Source organism: Gordionus sp. m RMFG-2023, chromosome 4 (assembly GCF_954871325.1).
Source record: "Gordionus sp. m RMFG-2023 chromosome 4, tfGorSpeb1-WG-v2, whole genome shotgun sequence".
Taxonomy (NCBI): domain Eukaryota; kingdom Metazoa; phylum Nematomorpha; class Gordioida; order Chordodea; family Parachordodidae; genus Gordionus; species Gordionus sp. m RMFG-2023.
Window position 1 is genome coordinate 29,896,162 of NC_088778.1, and position 19,918 is coordinate 29,916,079.

Sequence of the window (19,918 nt, forward strand, 5' to 3'; positions counted from 1 at the left end):
AAGTAACGAATAGAATTCCTTTTCCTCAACTAAGGTAACGGCATTGGTGACGACGTTACTTTCATCCACATTTCTTTGCAACACTAATGATAAATATAAACTTTAAAATATAACATTATTTTAAAAAATGATAATAAAACATTAGTAATAAAATGAAAATTTTTTGCATAAAATAAAATTAAAAAGTTTTAAAGGGTTCGGGATCCTGTTTAGTAATATTAAAATAGTTAAAATTATGAGACCTGGTATTATCGTTCCTTCCATACAAAAAAAAAGTAGAATTTCATTTTAATAAAACATTCTAAAATCATCAATATAATTCTAATGAATGCTTGAACAGATGAGTTCATTTGAGAACAGGAAGGACTCTTTATTCCTATTAATAAGCCACCCGTCTTCTTTTAACTCTTTCAGACCGAAAGTTTACCACATTTTCACCTGTAGTCTGTAGTTGGAGTTAAACCCCCCCCCCTCCTTCCCCTATTAAAAATGCGAAATTAATATATTTTCCCTTATTTATTTTTATCTCGACCCACATTTAAATAAAAAGTGGAGCTTGGAATCAGTCGGATAAAATATTAGATACACTTAATTTTTTTTCTCCGATCGTAGATTCTAATTCAAGCTTATAAATTATAAAAAAATTTGTATCTTAATTCATCTCTATTTCCTTAGTAAAATATTTTTATTAAGGACCGGGGCACGATGGTCTCTAATCTACATCACAAAACATATATTTTGAACCCTTAATTTCCTTTAAATTAAGTGTTTCCTTTGTGTCTTGCAATTTGAAATTCCTGGACATATTTATCATAAAAAAAATTTTTTATTTCATTTATTGTTTACATTTTTAAATTTAAATGTCCATATGTTGAAAAAATAATACTTTGTGGGGTTAGTTTTCTATATATAAAAAAATTTACATGCTATATAAATTTAAATATAACTTACAATTTTACTATTTATGGGTTAAGGTCATTAAAACAAAAAGGTATATAAGTATTATTTTTTTTCTTCTTCTTTCTCCTCCCTAATCCTTACCCAGGTATGATAAATGTGCCTACGAAAAGCATGCTGCCGTTATCCATATTAATTATAAAATATAGGAAAGGTCTGTCAGCCAAAAATTGTAAAGGTATTTGTATCGATCGGACACCAACTACAGCTCCTGAAGCGGCAGCCGCCTCGCTTCCTTCCTCGTTGACTTCTATAAACGCCTTATGATACATCTGGTTCAAGTAAAGGTTTTGCCCCACACCTGAAGCATTCGTAATACCTGAGAGATCCGCATTTACTCTGTGAAAAAAGATTAGTTATTCAAATTTTAAATCGGTAAATAAAAATTAAATAAAATTTTTATTATTGATCCATTGACTCCTTCCAATCAATCCCTTAACATTCTGGAGAACAAGGAGCTTCTAAAAATTGCAAAATATTCAGAGATATCCCAAGATCACTTATTCATTCCCATCATTTCCACTACCTTGACTACCTTTGGGAATCGTGCTCTTTCTTTCTTCAAGGAACTTGGATCGCTAATCCGCAAACTAACAGATGAATCTCGTGAAGGCTTCTTCTTAAGACAAAGACTCACCATAGCAATTCACAGGGCCAATTACATCAGCTACAGCAGCCTCATCTCACATGATGATTAGAATATATTTTATATAATTTTAATCGCTTAATGAATAATTTATAGATTCTAAATTGAATTATAAATGTAGAATCGACAATTTATTTCTTTAAATATTAATTTTGTATCAAGATCTTATCAGTTTCATTTATCAAAATGAATAAAATTTTGAAAATTAAAAAAAAAAAATGAATAATGTATTATAAATAAAAAAGAATTTATAAATAATACCCAAATACGTCCACCGATCCCAGGGCTTGCAAGGTTTCTTTGAGCGCTGCCTCGTAGCTGACCTTAAATACGGGAATAGTCACCCTGATTTGTTGTTCCAAGCGCAATTCTTTTACAAGCCAATCCAACTTTTCTTGGGTTAAATTTTTGATAAATTGGTCCAAGCTGTTTTGCGGGGGTAATATGAACAACATGGCCAAGTTCTCATCTACGTAATCTAACCTCAATACCTCCACTTCGAATGGAATACTATCAGGTTCGGAAATATTAATTTTACCGTAAGGTGCCTCTTTGACGCCTTGCATCATGGGTATTTCTTGCGTGTGGCCGTCGTCACTCGTAAAGGGTATTTTTTGCGTCAAACTTTTTTTAAAAAACAATTATTAATCATTATTTTTATTCTATAATAATTTGAGTTTAATAGATTTATAGGAAAATCATAAAATATTTAGAGCCAGGATTTCAAATTTTTTTCCCCACACATTTTCAAGCCCGTTCAAGGATTTGTTTATAGAAACTGAGTATGCCTTGGGTATTTTTTTAAATATTTTTGATAATGGCCCGGCTCGAATTCTTAAGATATCGTTATTTTGAATAGTTATAGCGTCACATTAAAAAAAATATAGAAAAAATAACTGAAAATATTAGCAGCATATGGATGTTAAATGATATTATCGATCGAATCGCAAAGAAATACATATATTTAATTATTGAATATAACAATATAATACATATATTGGTAAAACCTAGGATCAAATTTGTCCTTCCAGTCACCTTTAAAATAAATTGCACTGGTTAGGACTAAACGGGTAGACTCATCCAAGCTATTAGGTGGCAAAAAATTTGTTATCCTACCTTTAGTAGCGTGCGCAACGTCTTCGTTTATAGTCTTCTCCGCGTTCCTTGGATCCTCCATAAAATTTAAGTTCTGAATTTTGGCCTTGTACAGTTCTTTGATGATTTTCACATAATTAGAATCAAGTGGGAACAGATTATCGGGGTATAATCCATTCCCAATATCTAGGGTGACATTCTTGGACGACAATTTGGTTAAAGCGTTACTCATTTCTTTGATAGTTTCGTGAAGCGTTTCCTGATTTTTGGGAGTCAGCTGAGAGGTGTCCTTCAAAATTTTATCGTAATGCAAAGTATGCGCTAACTGAGTGAAAGTTATGCCTTTAGATCCTAATAGAAGCATTGAAAGAACCTGAGAAGCAATGACCGGCGAAAGTATTAAATTTTTTTCCTCGCCCTTTATATCTGATAATAGTAAAGTTTTCAAAACATCGATCGAAAATTGATTGTCAGCACTGACTTGAAGTGAAAGGTTGGAATCGTGAGCTGTATGACTATGACAACTTTCAGGCTTTATTTTCATTTTCGTATTTTAATGGCTTAAAATTTCAAAATAATATATATTTTTTTTAAATAAAATACATATCTTTTTTTTAAAACTAATATACAAAAATACTGATTTGTTTATATTACTCATGTACATAGGTCTACATCAATTTCTCATAATTAGATGTTTATTTCTCTCTTTTTCGAATTTATTTGCATCTTTAGTAAATAAATTGTTTAAGTATGCCTCAAAGGTATATATATATATGTCTAAATCATGTTGCAAAAAGCTTTAATTTTTTAAAAGCTTAATTATTGATGGAAAGTAAATTGAAAAATTATAAAATAATATAATAAATCTTATAGAGAAAATCAATCATATTTATTTTTAATTGATATATAGAAAAGTGGTATAGATAAATTTCACTTTCGTCACATAATTTATAAAGTACTTAAATCTATAACTTCTAAGCATTGCTATCTGCCTGCTATCTGCATATAATCTAATTGGAAAAAAAATGGCTGATGATAAACATGGTAAAATAAAGTGTTTTCAGAACTATCAAGTATAATCTATGAATATAGAGCGTTATGATGATAACGCTAGAGAACATATGTTGAGCGGTATTTTTCTATAATTATCGACAATATGAAGATAGCCGGGGTGGTGCAGTGGTTTGTGATGAAGGCTTGTAAACCGAAGTTCCCAGGTTCAATCCTTGTAAGGAGCTAAAGGTTTTCGGGTTTTTCTTCGATGGTGTATGGCTTTAGACATATGATATGATAAATTTCTGAGCTGAGAAATGCTACCCCGGTCACCGACAGGCTTGGACAGTTGGGTGCTAGGATACTTGTCCAATAAACCAAAAAAGATGGCCAGCTGAAACGTGGGTCAGATGATAACGATTTCTTGGCCAGCGCTAGGATGATGGGATGATGGTGACCTCTGGGCCGTTCAAGCTCAATGTCTACCAAGTTACAATAGACTTGATAGATACTCCGGTGGGAGATCCATCGATATTGATACCAGTAGATAAGTGAAGGAGCACCAGAAAAGGTGAAATCTAAAGAGAAAAAAAAATCGACAATATGATGAATCAGCTATGATTTTTATAGCGTTAAATAACGCAACGCTTGAACATAACGCGTTTACTATAAATGAGACTTAAGACTTTTAAAAAAGGTAGTAACATTTGAAAAGCTTTGTAGTCAACTCTAGTTATGATTCTATCATACATTAGTAAGATGTTTATCTTTCAATTTGTATAATAATATATCTATCGATGAAAATAAAAGAGAAGAAAAAAAAGGGTGGCAATCTTTTTATATTTTCATAAGTATAATATATAACGTTTTGGGAATTTTGGTAACCCCCTTACGCGTCGCGACGATTAATATAAAATTTTGCATAACTTCGCCGCGAATTATAGATGTTGATTATTTTTCATTTTTACAGAGCAACTTAATGCAACACGTTACTTTTATTGAGTTACATCCGACGGTTTAGCATAAATATTTGTATCGGAATTGTTATGAAATTCATAGAGTTGATATATAGGTAAATCTCGCGTATATCAGTAAATGATTTGAAAAAAATTGAAAGATTTTTAATACCATGGATTGATTCATAAACTCCATACAACATTGCAGAAATGTTTAGCAAATAAATTGATAAAAATCTTATTAAAAATACCCCAAAAAATGTTTATAAACAATAATTTGTAATGATTAAAAATAGCCAGAGTCAAATGAAATATATTTATAATAAAACATTGAAGTAGCAAAAACGAATACCGAAAAAAATGTTTTTATTTTTATCCCCTTAATAAAAATTAAATTTGCTTTATAATTATTTGACAATTGTTCTAAGTAGAGAAATCGTAGCAGGAAAAGTGTTCCTTATCACATCTATTGTTCGAGGGTGAGATGAGAACTCAACCACTCTATATTTGGTTTGTGTATCCATCCGCCAAAATAAAAATGTCATGTCTAGTGTTGTTAAACGGCTCGATTTGAGCCGATTTTTAAGAACGGCTAACTTATTGTTTTATTCAGAAAAATAATATTGCAAGCCCTAAAGATTTTGCTCATAATTGATACAAAGGTTTGAAAATCTATTAGCGAAATCTTGAAGCTTAGACAATATTTTTCGGGCTAAAATATTGAGTTAGCCGTAATAACATGACTTATGTCGCTCTCTAAATTAGCGGTTTTTTTAACAGATATTTTATTTTAATATAAGTGAGCATATGGGTATTATTTTTTTGCGAACATTTATATAACTTCTTGATAAGCCTCCCCTTCATCTTCTTGGCCATATAGGTTTTTCTAACCAGGCTGAAGGAAGGGCCAGAGCTGGTACAAAATGCTAAATTAACTTCGTATAAAAAATTTCCATAGAACTTTAGTGATCTACCCTTGCATCAATGTCATAATATCATATGGGCCTCGCTAAATCAACGCTATAATAGGCTAGAAATTGTAAGTTATCCATGTGAGGTCTTTTGAACAAACCTGATTCTTTGCGACTGTGGTATTACCAATTTTTTTTTAAAAAAATTCGGAAATTTTTTAAATATATCTAAATTTATCAATTTTATGTTGAATTTTTTGTGTAAAATAAAAATCGATTTTATTTATAGAAACTTGACGCCATACAACATATATCTTATATTTTGAGTATTTATAAAAATGATTTCTATATTTAAATAAATTGGGAATTTGAGGTTCTGGCAGGGCCGGCCTTTAAAAAATAGGCCCGATGCAATTATTATATATATAGTGGAAATTATATAGAATCGCAATGTAATTCTTTATTTTAATTTAATAAAGGTTTCCTTAATCTAAGCTATCCATCATGTGTTTCTAACAGCCTTGAATCATTATGTTACGGTTTTAAATCATGAAATATTATATATTTTATCATCATAAGAAATGGTCATAATATTATAATATAATATACAATTGTAATGAAGGTTATATATATATATACCTAAATAAATAAAATACAAAAGTATCTGTTTTTTATCTCTCTCCTAATCCGATCTAGGTATGACGAATGTTCCGATAAAAAGTATGCAGCCATTAACCATATCCATTATAAAATACAGGAAAGGTCTGCTAGCAGTAAACTCTTTAGGTATTAGCATCGCTCGTAGAGCGATCAGGGCTCCAGTAGCGGCTGCCGCTTCGCTTCCTTCTTCGTTGACCTCTATAAATGCTTTATGGTAAACCTGGCTCAAATACAATTTTTGCTCCATATCTCCTTTCGAAGCACTTGTAATACCGAAGAGATCTGCGTTGTTTCTGTTAAAAGGTACATATTATTTAAATTTTAATCACTAACTTGAAAAAAAAAATATTTATAAGTCATATAACATCGACTGAGTACTATATTGCAAAATGCTTTTTTTTATATATAAACGAATTCTTTCTCTTCAATATGCCACATTCTTATTATATGTATCCACAATAAAAATGTTAAAATATAATTGAGATTGATCCATTATTTGGCCTTTAAGATGCTCTTTTTAAGATAATTTTTTTTAAAAAAGAAAATGGATATCAGCTGACAATAAAAAAAAATACCCAAATATGACAACCGATCCTAATGCCTGTATGGTATCTTTGAGTTTTGTCTCGTACTCGATCTTGAATACGGGAATAGCCACCCAGATCTCTTTTTCCAAACGCAAATCTGTAACTAGTCGGTTCAGCCTTTCCGGAGTTAAGTCTTTGATAAATTGGCTCAAACCGTTTTGTGGGGGTAACACGAAATACATGGTCAATCTTTCGTCTACGTAATCTAACCTCAATACCTTCACTTCGTATTCGACACGGTCATGTTCGGAAAAGGCAATTTTGCTGTCCTTGCATCATGAGTATTTGGTGCGCGTGGCCGTCATCACTCGTAAAGGGTATTTTTTGCGTCAAACTTTATTTATTTTATTTATTTATTTTTAAATGTTAAATAATTGATTAACCACCTAAGCAACTGGTGGGCATAATCAAAGACGAAACCAAATAGCAATGAATACGGATAATTTAAATTATTCGAATAATACAAATGAAATATTTGATAAATTATTCGTGTTCAAATATTATTTTTTTCAAAAAGAGGTGTAAGTGTATAACCAAATTTATTTTTTTTTAAAAAAAATTATATTGCCACAAGAATTAGAGTTTTAAGAACTTGAATACAAAATTCTAATTTTAATAGTGATTTTTTTTAGAGTAAATTAATCCTTTTTATTTGCCGTAAAGAGTAAAAAAATTCATTTGGTATAGGCAATATATAAAGTTTGAATCTCAACAACCAACAATATTTCTCCTCATCCTCATCTATATGCATGCTTGTGATTATATATGTCGTCATTGAAAAGGGAATTTGGAACTCATTTACCGAGAGCGATTTTTAAAAATATCTGATTTAATTAGAAAATGTATTCCAACATGTGTAGAATATAACCTATCCTATTAATTTTTAGAAAATTCGGCCATAAACATTTGCGCATTTATAAATTGAACCTTTCAAAAAAAAAATTTGGGTTTGTTTTGTGGAAACCCATGATTCCGTTTAGATCATACAGGAAGTCAAGACCTATAAAATTTCAAAATAACAAGCACCAATTTTGTCTTTCTTTACTAAAATTTAAATCATTTTTATATATTAGAATGATTAATGCTGTAAAGTTACTTCAAAAAAGAAATGTGTTACTCGTTACATTAAAAAAATAGAAACGCTTTACAGTTATTCGTTACTTATGAAGGAACTACTCGTTACTTAAATTAAAATACTAAATATTATTTATAAATTTTCATTTTATTATATTTTAACGAATAACGTTTTGCGTTTTGCGTTACCGTCACTCAAAAAAACACGTTACTCGGTTATATTTTAAATAAGTAACGAATAGAATTCCTTTTCCTCAAATAGGTAACGGCATTGGTAACGACGTTACTTTCATCCACGTTTCTTTGCAACACTAATGATAAATACAAACTTTAAAATACAATATTATTTTAAAAAATGATAATAAAACATTAAGAATAAAATGAAAATTTTTAGCATAAAATAAAATTAAAAAGTTTTAAAGGGTTCGGGATCCTCTTTAGTAATATTAAAATAGTTAAAATTATGAGACCTGGTATTATCGTTCCTACGATACAAAAAAAAGGTAGAATTTCATTTTATTAAAACATTCTAAAATCATAAATATAATTCTGAATGCTTGAACAGATGAGTTCATTTGAGAACAGGAAGGACTCTCTATTCCTACTAATAAGCCACCCGTCTTCTTTTAAGCCTTTCAGACTGAATGTTTACCACATCTCTCACTTGTAGTCTGTAGTTGGGGTTAAACCCCCCCTTCCCCTATAAAAAATGCGAAATCAATATATTTTTACTTATTTATTTTTTTCTCAACCCAGGAATCAGTCGGATAAAATATTAGATACACTTACTTTTTTTTTCTCCGATCGTAGATTCTAATTCAAGCTTAGAAATTATAAAAAAATTTGTATCTTAATTCATCTCTATTTCCTTAGTAAAATTTTTTTATTACGGACCAGGGCACGATGGCCTCTAATCTTCATCACAAAACATAACTTTTGAACCCTTAACTTCCTTTAAATTAAGTTTTTCCTCTGTGACTTGTAATTTGAAATTCTTGGACAGATTTATCATAATTAAAAATTTTGATTTCATTTATTGTTTACGTTTTTTAATTTTAAATGTCCATATGTTGAAAAAATAATACTGTGGGGTTAGTTTTCTGTATATAAAAAAAATTTAAATGCTATATAAATTTATATATAATTTACAATTTTACTATTTATGGGTTAACGTCATTAAAACAAAAAGGTATATAATAAGTGTTTTTTTTTCTTCTTCTTTCTCCTCCCTAACCTTACCCAGGTATGATATATGTGCCTATGAAAAGTATGCTGCCGTTATCCATATTAATTAAAATATATAGGAAAGGTCTGTTAGCCAAAAATTGTAAAGGTATTTGTATCGATCGGACACCAACTACAGCTCCTGTAGCGGCTGCCGCCTCGCTTCCTTCCTCGTTGACTTCTATAAACGCCCTATGATACACCTGGTTCAAGTAAAGTTTTTGCTCCACACCTGAAACATTCGTAATACCTGAGAGATCCGCATTTTCTCTGTGAAAAAAGGTTATTCAAATTTTAAATCGTTAATTAAATATAAAATAATTTTTATAATTGAATAATGTATTATAAATAAAAAAAATTAATAAAAAATACCCAAATACGTCCACCGATCCCAGGGCTTGCAAGGTTTCTTTGAGCGCTGCCTCATAACTGACCCTAAATACGGGAATAGTCACCCTGATTTGTTGTTCCAAGCGCAATTCTTTTACAAGCCGGTTCAACTTTTCTGGGGTTAAATCTTTGATAAATTGGTCCAAGCAGTTTTGCGGGGGTAATATGAACAACATGGCCAAGTTCTCATCTACGTAAGCTAACCTCAATACCTCCACTTCGTATGGAATACTATCAGGTTCGGAAATATTGATTACACCGTAAGGTGCCTTTTTGACGCCTTGCATCATGGGTATTTCTTGCGTTTGGCCGTCGTCACTCGTAAAAGGTATTTTTTGCGTCAAACTTTTTTTAAAAAATAATTATTAATTATTATTTTTATTCTATAATAATTTGAGTTTAATAAATTTATGAGAAATCGTAAAATTTTAGAGCCAGGATTTCAATTTTTTTTTCTCCACCCATATGCCTTGGGTATTTTTTAAAATATTTTTGACATTGGCCCGAACCTATTCTTTAAGATATCGTTATTTTGAATAGTTAAAGCATCACATTAAAAAAAATATAGAAAAAATAACTGAAAATATTAGCAGCATATGTACGTTAAATGATATTATCGATCGAATCTCAAAGAAATATATATATTTAATTATTGAATATAACAATATAATACATATATTGGATAAATAAAACCTAGGATCAAATTTGTCCTTCCAGTCACCTTTAAAATAAATTGCACTGGTTAGGACTAAACGGGTAGACTCATCCAAGCTATTAGATGGCAATAAATTTGTTATCCTACCATTAGTAGCGTGCGCAACGTCTTCGTTTATAATCCTCTCCGCGTTCATTGGATCCTCCATAAAATTTAAGTTCTGAATTTTGGCCTTGTACAGTTCTTTGATGATTTTCACATAATGAGAATCAAGTGGGAACAGATTATCGGGATATAACCCATTCCCAATATCTAGGGTGACATGTTTGGACGACAATTTGGTTAAGGCGTTACTCATTTCTTTGATGGTTTCGTGAAGCGTTTCCTGATTTTTGGGAGTCAGCTGAGAGGTGTCCTTCAAAATTTTATCGTAATGCAAAGTGTGCGCTAACTGAGTGAAAGTTTTGGCTTTAGATCCTAATAGAAGCATTGAAAGGACCTGAGAAGCATTGAACGGCGAAATTATTATATTTTTTTCCTCGCCCTTTATGTCTGATAATAGTAAAGTCTTCAAAACATCGATCGAAAATTGATTGTCAGCACTGACTAGAAGTGAAAGGTTGGAATCATGATCTGTATGACTATGACAACATTCAGGCTTTATTTTCATTTTAGTATTTTAATGGCTTTAAATCAAAATAAAAAATGTTTATAAAATTATATATCTTTTTTTTTAGAACTAATATACAAAAAACTGATTTGTTTATATTACTCATGTACATAGATGTACATCAATTTCTTATAATTAGATGTTTGTTTTCCTCTTTTTAGAATTATTTGTCACTTTAATAAATATATTGTTTAAGTATGCCCCCAAGGTATATATATATATCTAAATCATGTTGCAAAAAACTTAAATTTTTTAAAAGCTTAATATATTGATGGAAAGTAAATTGAAAAATTAGAAAATAGTATAATAAATCTTATAGAGAAAATCAATCATATTTATTTTTAATTGATATAGAAAAGTGGTATAAATAAATTCCACTTTCGTCACTTAATTTATAAAGTTTTGAAATCGATAACTTCTACACATAATCCAATTAGAAAAAAATGGCTGATGATAAATCTTATCAAATAAAGTGTTTTCCGACATCATGTATAATTTAGAAATATAGAGCGTTTGATGATAACGCTATGATATAATTTGGAGTTGAGCGGTATTTTTCTATAATTATCGAAGAATCAGCTGTAATTTCGATAGAGTTAAATTATGCAACGCTTGAACATAACGCATTTATAAATGAGACTTAAGTAAACTAAACCTTAGATACCCTCTTTAAAAAAAAGTAGTAACCTTTGAAAAGCCGAATGCGGAGTCAACTCTAGTTATTTCTATCACACATTAGTAAGATGTTTATCTTTCAATTTGTATAATTAATCTATCGATGTAAAGGGAAGAAAAAAAGATGGTTGCAATCTTTTTATATTTTCATAAATATAATATATAACGTTTTGGGAATTTTGGTAACCCGCGTCGCGGCGAGTTATATAAAATTTTGTATAACTTCGCCGCGAATTATATATGTTGATTATTTTTTACATTTTTACAGAACAATTTAATGCAACTCGTTACTTTTATTGAGTTAAATCCGACGGTTTAGCATAAATATTTGTATCGGAATTGTTATGAAATTCATAGGGTTGGTATATAGGTAAATCTCGCGTATATCAGTAAATGATTTTTAAAAAAATGAGAGATTTTTAATACCATGGATTGATTCCTAAATTTCATACGACATTGCAGAAATGTTTAGCAAATAAATTGATAAAAATCTTATTAAAAATACCAAAAATAAAGGTTTATAAACAACAATTTGAAATGATTAAAAATTGCCAGAGCATTATAAAATGATTGTGACAAATGAAAAATATTTATAATAAAATATTGAAGTAGCAAAAACAAATACCGAAATAAATGTTTTTATTTTTATCCTCTTAATAAAATGAAATTTGCTTACATTATAATAATTATTCTACATTCGTTCTGAGTAGAGAAATTGTAGCAGGAAAAGTGTTCCTTATCACATCTATTGTTCAAGAGTGAAGAACTCAACCACACTCTATTTGGTTTGTGTATCCATCCGCTAAAATAAAAATGTCATATCGTGTTGTTAAACGGCTCGATTTGGGCCCTTTTTTAAGAACGGCTAACTTAATGTTTTATTCAGAAAAATATTATGTAAGCCTAAAGATTTTGCTCATAGTTGATACAAAGGTTTGGACATTTATTTGCCAAATCTCGAAGCTTAGACAATATTTTTCTGGTTAAAATATTGAGTTAGCCGTTTTTAAGAATCGGCTCAAATCAAGCCGTTTAACAACATGAATCATGCCGCTCTCTAAATTAGCGGTATTTTTTTTTAACAAATATTTCATTTTTATATAAGTGAGCATATGAATATTCTTTTTCGAACATATCTATTACTTCTTGATAAGACTCCCCTTCACCTTATTGGCCAAAATACGTTCTTCTAACCAGGCTGAAGGTAGGGCCAGAACTGGTATAAAATGCTTTTTTTTTGTAGAAAAAATTTTCAAAAGCTTTAGTGACCTCCCTCTGCATCAATGTTATATCATACTAGCTAAATTAGCGCTATAATAGGGCACAAACTGTAAGTTAACAGGTGAGTTCTTTTGAACAAACCTTATTCTTTGCTACTGTGGGGAACATCACTCCCCACTTTCAACCCCTTATTACCACTCAAGAGGCAAAAAAATAATTTTATTTCCATAATATAAAATGGATTTGAGATTTTGACCTTATTCGGGTTCTAATTTCTATTTATTCGATCAATAATATCCATACTATACTATACCCACGTGTCTCGCAATTAAAATTACCAACCAATCGCCTTGAATTATTAAATTAATAATTTAATAAAATTATACCCGATCCGGGTAGGTTGGGTCTAATATTTTTTTAAAAAATTCGGGTCGGGTCAGGTCGGGCCCAGAATTTTTTATTTAAATATATCTAAATTTATATGTTGAATATTTTATGTAAAATAAAAATTGATTTTATTTTTAGAAACTAGACGCCATATAACATATATCTTATTATTTTGAGTAATTATATAAATGATTTCTATAATATTTAAATGAATTCGGAATTTGAGGTTCTGGCTGGGCCGGCCTTTAAAAATTAGGCCCGATGATCAATATCATATATATATCGCAATGTAATTCTTTATTTTAATTTAATAAAATATTATCCTTTATCTTATCTAGTCATCATGTATTTCTAACAGCCTTAAATCATTATGTTACCCTTTTAAATTATGAAATATTATATATATCATTATAATAAGAAATGGTCATAATAATACATTATAATATACAATTTGTAATGAAGGTTATATAGATATATAGATATATACATAAATAAATAAAATACAAAAGTATCTGTTTTTTTATCTCTCTCAGTATCTGTTTTTTTATCTCTCTCCTAATCCGATCTAGGTATGACGAATGTTCCTATAAAAAGTATGCAGCTATTAACCATATCCATTATAAAATACAGGAAAGGTCTGCTAGCAGTAAACTCTTTAGGTATTAGCATAGCTCGCAGAGCGATCACGGCTCCAGTAGCGGCTGCCGCTTCGCATCCTTCTTCGTTGACCTCTATAAATGCTTTTTGGTAAACCTGGCTCAAATACAATTTTTGCTCTATATCTCCTTTCGAAGCACTTGTAATACCGGAGAGATCTGCGTTGTTTCTGTTAAAAGGTTCATAATATTTAAATTTTAATCACTAACTTGAAAAAAAATATTTATGTTTCATATAACATCGACTAGGTACTAAACGAATTTTTCCTCTTCAATATACCACATTCTTATATATATCCACAATAAAAATGTTAAAATATAATTGAGATAGATCCATTATTTGGCTAAATTACATTGTGCTTTCTTCTTAAGATAATTTTTTTTAAAAGAAAATGGATATCATATGAAAATAAATAGAAAATACCCAAATATATCAACCGATCCTAATGCCTGTATGGTATCTTTGAGTTTTGTCTCGTACTCGATCTTGAATACGGGAATAGTCACCCGGATCTCTTTTTCCAAACGCAAATCTGTAACTATTCGGTTCAACCTTTCCGGAGTTAAGTCTTTGATAAATTGGCTCAAACCGTTTTGCGGTGGTAACACGAAAAACATGGCCAATTTTTCGTCTACGTAATCTAACCTCAATACCTTCACTTCGTATCCAACACCGTCATGTTCGGAAAAAGCAATTTTGCAGTAATTAGCCTTCTTAACGCCTTGCATCATGGGTATATCATGCGCGTGACCGTCGTCACTCATAAAGGCCATTTTTTGCGTCAAACTTTATTTTATTTTTTTCAAATGTTAAATAATGATATTTTATTCTATATTATATAACTCTTAATCTTGGCCCTGCTAGAGTCTTTTCCTTTAGCAAAAAAATAAAGAGAAATTAGAAAAAAATTAACCAACTAAGCAACTGGTGGGTATAATCAAAGACGAAATCAAATAGCAATGAATACGGATAATTTGAATTGTTCAATACAAATGAAATATTCGATAAATTATTCAGGTGATTTGTTTTATTCAAATTACATTATTAGAATATTTTGATTTATATGTACTTTTCTTAAAAATAATTATTTTCCATTTCTATTGATAACCTATCAAACTGAAAGTATATATATATTTATATAACAGTCTCTTGTAAAAAGATTTTCGAAGTTGGAATTCATTTTCTGACAATTAAAAAAACAGATTCACTTCAGATATAGGAAACAAATAAGTAAACCTCTTTGTCTCAAAAATTTGCTTTAGCCAAATAAGCATTTTAATTTAGCTTATAACTTGATCGCATATTATTATATAATCAGATTATTATAATCATCTTTTTCTATTCGATTCGTTTTGGAATGAGCCTACGATGGTTAATGGCCTTAAGGTTTTATCTCATTTTAATGCCTGGCCCGGCCCAGCCTGGCCCCAATTTTTTTAAAAATATATACGGTCCGCTTTGGGGCAGACTTACACGTATTAAATATTAAAAATATTCATTTATTTTTTGTAATATACCTAGGATCAAATTTATCTTTCCAATCTCCTTTGAAATAAATCGTACTGGTCAAGACTAAACGAGTATACTTATCCAAGCTATTAGGCGGCAATAAATTTTGTATTCTACCTTTTGTAGCTTGCGCAGTATCTTCATTTATAATCTTTTCCGCGTTACTTGGATCTTTCATAAAATTTAGGTTCCGAATTTTGGCCTTGTACATTCCCTTAATGACTTCCAAATAATGAGAATCTAATGGAAACAGATCATCGGGATATAAACCATTCCCAAAGTCTAGTGTAACATGCTTGGAGAGTTTGGTCAAAACTTCGTTCATTTCTTTAATGGTCTCATGAAGCGTTTCCTGGTTTTTTGGAGTTAACAAAGAGGTGTCCTTCAAAATTTTATCGTAATGCAAAGTTTGCGCTAACTGAGTGAAAGTTTTGGCTTTAGATCCTAACAGAAGCATTGAAAGGCTCTGAGAAGCATTGAAAGGTGACATTATTATATTTTTTTCCTCCTTCTCATTTCCTATTAAAGTCTTCAAGACGTCTACGGAAAATTGATTGTTAGAGCTGGCTAGAAGGGATAGATTCGAATCGCCTGCGATATGGCAACATTCAGCCTTCATCTCTCAATTTATTTTTTTAACTTTTGTGTTTTTTAATATATTTTTTTTAAAAAAAAACTAATAAAATAATTATTTATTTAATAATAATATAAATCCTTGGAATAATTTTGTGTATTTAGGTGAAATGATAAAATTAGATACCAATAAGGAAATTTTATAAATGCAAAAATAAAGAATTAAAGTAATAACGAATTATGATAGGTAATAAATAAATTAATGTCCTTATTATTACAGAAAGTTTGATTGTGTTTTAACTCCGAAATACTATATATTTTCATATTTAGTGATTAATTCAAATACGGTCATAGTACATCAAATTTATCTTTGTCCCTGTCCTCTTATGTTCGGGATAGTGTTGTTAAAACGGCTAACTCAATATTTCATCCAGAAAAATATTACGCAAGCATGAAGATTTTTCTCACCTAAGGAACAAAGATCTAGACATATATTATTGAAATCTCTAGGCTTGGGCAATATTTTTCTGGCTAAAATATTGAGTTAGCAAAATAGACTCAAAATGAGCCGTTTAACAACACTAGTTCGGGGGAATATTTTCCCGGGACATTTATCTTTACCATCATTTTTTTTTTTAAATTCATATAATTTTGTGTATTTTTTTAAAAAAGTTGTTTTGATTATTTTAAACTTAAACGATTTTTTTTTTAATTAAAATTTATTGAATATTATAATAAGACTATGGAATGGACCCTAAATATATATATTAAAAAACATCAAAATTTTTAAAACTTTCGACTTTATAATAAATTATGAAAACCTGTCCGACCATTAAAAAGTTTTAAAAGTTTATGTAAATTTTGAAATTTATAACTTCCCCTCAAATTGTTTTATACTTCCAATTTTGATTGATAAAACTACCCGTTTCATATTACAGTTTGAGAAATATAAATTAATATTGCTTACTTATTTATTTTTTCGTAAAAATTTCACAACTTTATAAACTTTAAATCAAAAATTTATTAAATTTTTTTAATTTCTCTATATAAAAAAATTACTAAACTTTCGTAAATTCGAAAAAATAATTTAGGCGTTTATTTTATTTTCACATTAAAAATAGCTTTATTTCAATTCTAAAAATAAAAAAATATATCAAAATAAAATAAATTCAAATAAATGTATTTCCAAAGTTTTTGGCCAGTTATCTTTTTCTAAATAATTCTGTCCTGTAAAAGTTAGCTAAAATGATAAAATTGTATGAAGTATTTTAATTAGTAGAATTATCGGAATTAGCATCCATTTACCTATTTTGCATATTGTCTATTAAAGCAATAATGAATTGATTTTTGTTGACACTAGAGTGCCTTCTGTTTTCCTTCAATATTACTAATCCAAATTTATTTATTTCCCTAACTTCTTAAGCTATTTTCATATCTCCTTTAGAAAATATTAAACAAATCATTCATTCAGGAAAAAAAATATTTAGAACTTAGCAGGCATATCCTAAAATGACTTTCGAACACGAATCGTTCGCTTTATTGATTCTTTCAACTTTAAGTAAACTGATAGTTCCTGTCGGAAACTTTAAAGAGAGATTGGATTTCAAATAAACATCATATATCAAAGTGAGATCTAACAATTCACCAATAATAGGGCTGTCAGCCTGTTAAATTTTTGCAGTCGCTAAATTTGCTGAATTTTAAAAATAGGGCCTCATAGTTATTCGAAACTGAAGTACTAACATTGCTAGATACCTGTCGTGCATTCAGGTTACCTTCCAATTATCAGTAAACGAATTCCCTATTCAGACGCTATTTGATCCAGTGCCTTTTGATTTTTGTTAATCTGAATAAAAACATATTCTGCGTTAATAAAAACTTTACAGTGATTAACAAATGTAACATTTTTTAATGCATTGAACACCGGTAATTCTTAAACGGTGATTTAAACAATAAGCAGTGTATGATTGATAGAAATAATTGTACATTAATTTTTGTGTACTTCACCGCTGATTCGCTCCAACTGTGAATGCAGGGTTAAAAATAAGGAAACACATTCATCTCGTTTATTGTTTACTATTAATTCTATTAGTTTCCATATTTCAATTAAACTATTTTGCTTTATATTAATTGAATTCGTCATTTTTATAAAAAAAATAGTGATTTTAATCATGATTGAAAGTTTCCGTTTCTTTCATGAGAGCCATGTTTAGAAACATAATACTATTATCAACCAACTCCTATTACTTTCTGGCTTATGTAGAAGATCACTTTATATAAATGAAACGCATCAAAGCTTATATTTTGTTCTGTAGTCTGTAATTAATCGTCCAAATCGAGTAAAATTAGTGATCGATTTATAATATATTGATATAATTTGTAACCGATTAATATTCAATAATATTATTTTGACTTAAATTGTTGTTGTTATTGGAGATTATTTTAAAATTACCCAAAACCAAAAATAACGCCTGTTTTTGACATTTTTGTCTATTTTACCAATCTTTGCAAGCAAAATTTTGAATGTAGTTATATTTTGACGGAAATGATTTTAAAAATGGTTTTATGGTTAGTTCCTTCAAGATTCTAATGATGTAATCATTATATTTTGGATAACTAACTTTGAGGATTAAATTAATAACGCCATTTTCGAATTTCGTGTTTTAGTCATTTGTTTTAAATGATCTAAACTAATTTTAGAGTGATGATAAGATCGTCTGCTTTTTAAAGATCTGTAACAACAAAGTTCGACATTATTTTTTCCGGAAAATATTTTTTGAATTTTTGATTTCAAATGCCCTGTGGAATTCCAATTGACCGGATTGTCAAGAAGAAAATTCTTGATTCACATAATAAAGGAATAAATAGCCATCATAATACTTCACGCAAGCAGAGAAAATAGGAGACAGTATTGATAAATTGAAAGATCTCATAGTATCTACACACATTGATCTTGTAGGGCTTCCAAAGGTGACATCATCTAAAGATAACGATAGTTTTCATAAAATTATAAGAGAAAGCGACTCAAATCTTGTTTTGTTTGACTCAGAGATCGAGTGATGCAACAAAAAAAAGAAGATTTTATCTATCACTATCTACAACAGAATGCAGTATAATTTGGGTTATATTTTATATAATTTTTTCTTAAAAATTTTATACCATAACTGTACTTATTAGTTTGACATTAGGTTAAGAAAAAAAATCACTATTGACAGTTATCCCAAAGAAGAAACGTAACTATTTCTCAAATATATCTAAAGATTGAATATTTACCGAATGGGCAATAGTTGTTTTGGCAATGAATCTAAGTTTGTATTAGAATTTGAGTGCACAATAATGTAATTAAAAATATTTGGGAAATTAAATATCTAAGCACTGGCAGGCATTGTTCCGATTCAGCTCCTTATCAAAGCTAAAGGAAACGTCTTTAAATTTTGAACCATATTAATAATTGTTATATCCACGAATCATATAGGATATTTTGTTTTTAACCTTTTTTTAAAAAAAAAAATTCTTCTATATATCCACAATTATATGTATTTTTTAATATTATTATAATTATGACAATAAATAAAATATTTTCTCCTATCTTAATAAAAAATGACCAAAAAAAATGTTTATAACAACGCCAACCTGAACCGTTTTCAAACCGGTTTTTGGAAATTAACCTGAACCGAGATTTTTATTACGAGCCGAACCTGAACCAATATTCGTTTCGGCTCCCTGGTATAAACATAAATATTTTACGAATATTTTGTAAAATAAACTTTTCTTTATCTTTCCGACTATTTAAGCTACCCTTCTAAGTATGCATCATTTCATAAAAAATTTCAATGGATTCTAATAATAAACGAATTTACAACATTTTAAAATTTAAAAAATGTAATTATATTTAATATACTATAAATATATTTGTTAAACTAATTTCCCTTCCTGTTCTGTCCAGTATATCCACCGCAGACTGCGATTTGCAGGAGTATGTTTCTACTTCTAAGTTGAACCAACAATCCTCCAAAGAAAACAGTCTCGATTTAATTATATAAATATTAATGAGTTAAGATAATTTCAAACGAAAATG

The 19,918-nt window shown here is 29.3% G+C and overlaps 1 protein-coding gene across 1 annotated transcript; it reads right to left on the reverse strand.

Annotated features, from left to right (window-relative positions):
* Window positions 1-1,037: 1,037 nt before the first annotated feature.
* On the reverse strand, window positions 1,038-3,242 carry LOC135928811 (serpin B11-like). The gene is made up of 3 exons (XM_065465275.1): window positions 2,812-3,242; window positions 1,865-2,029; window positions 1,038-1,296 (listed from the first exon to the last, which is right to left on the reverse strand). The coding sequence occupies exons 1-3, from the start codon at window positions 3,240-3,242 to the stop codon at window positions 1,038-1,040; spliced, it is 855 nt and encodes a 284-aa protein (XP_065321347.1).
* Between the last annotated feature and the right edge of the window lie 16,676 nt (window positions 3,243-19,918).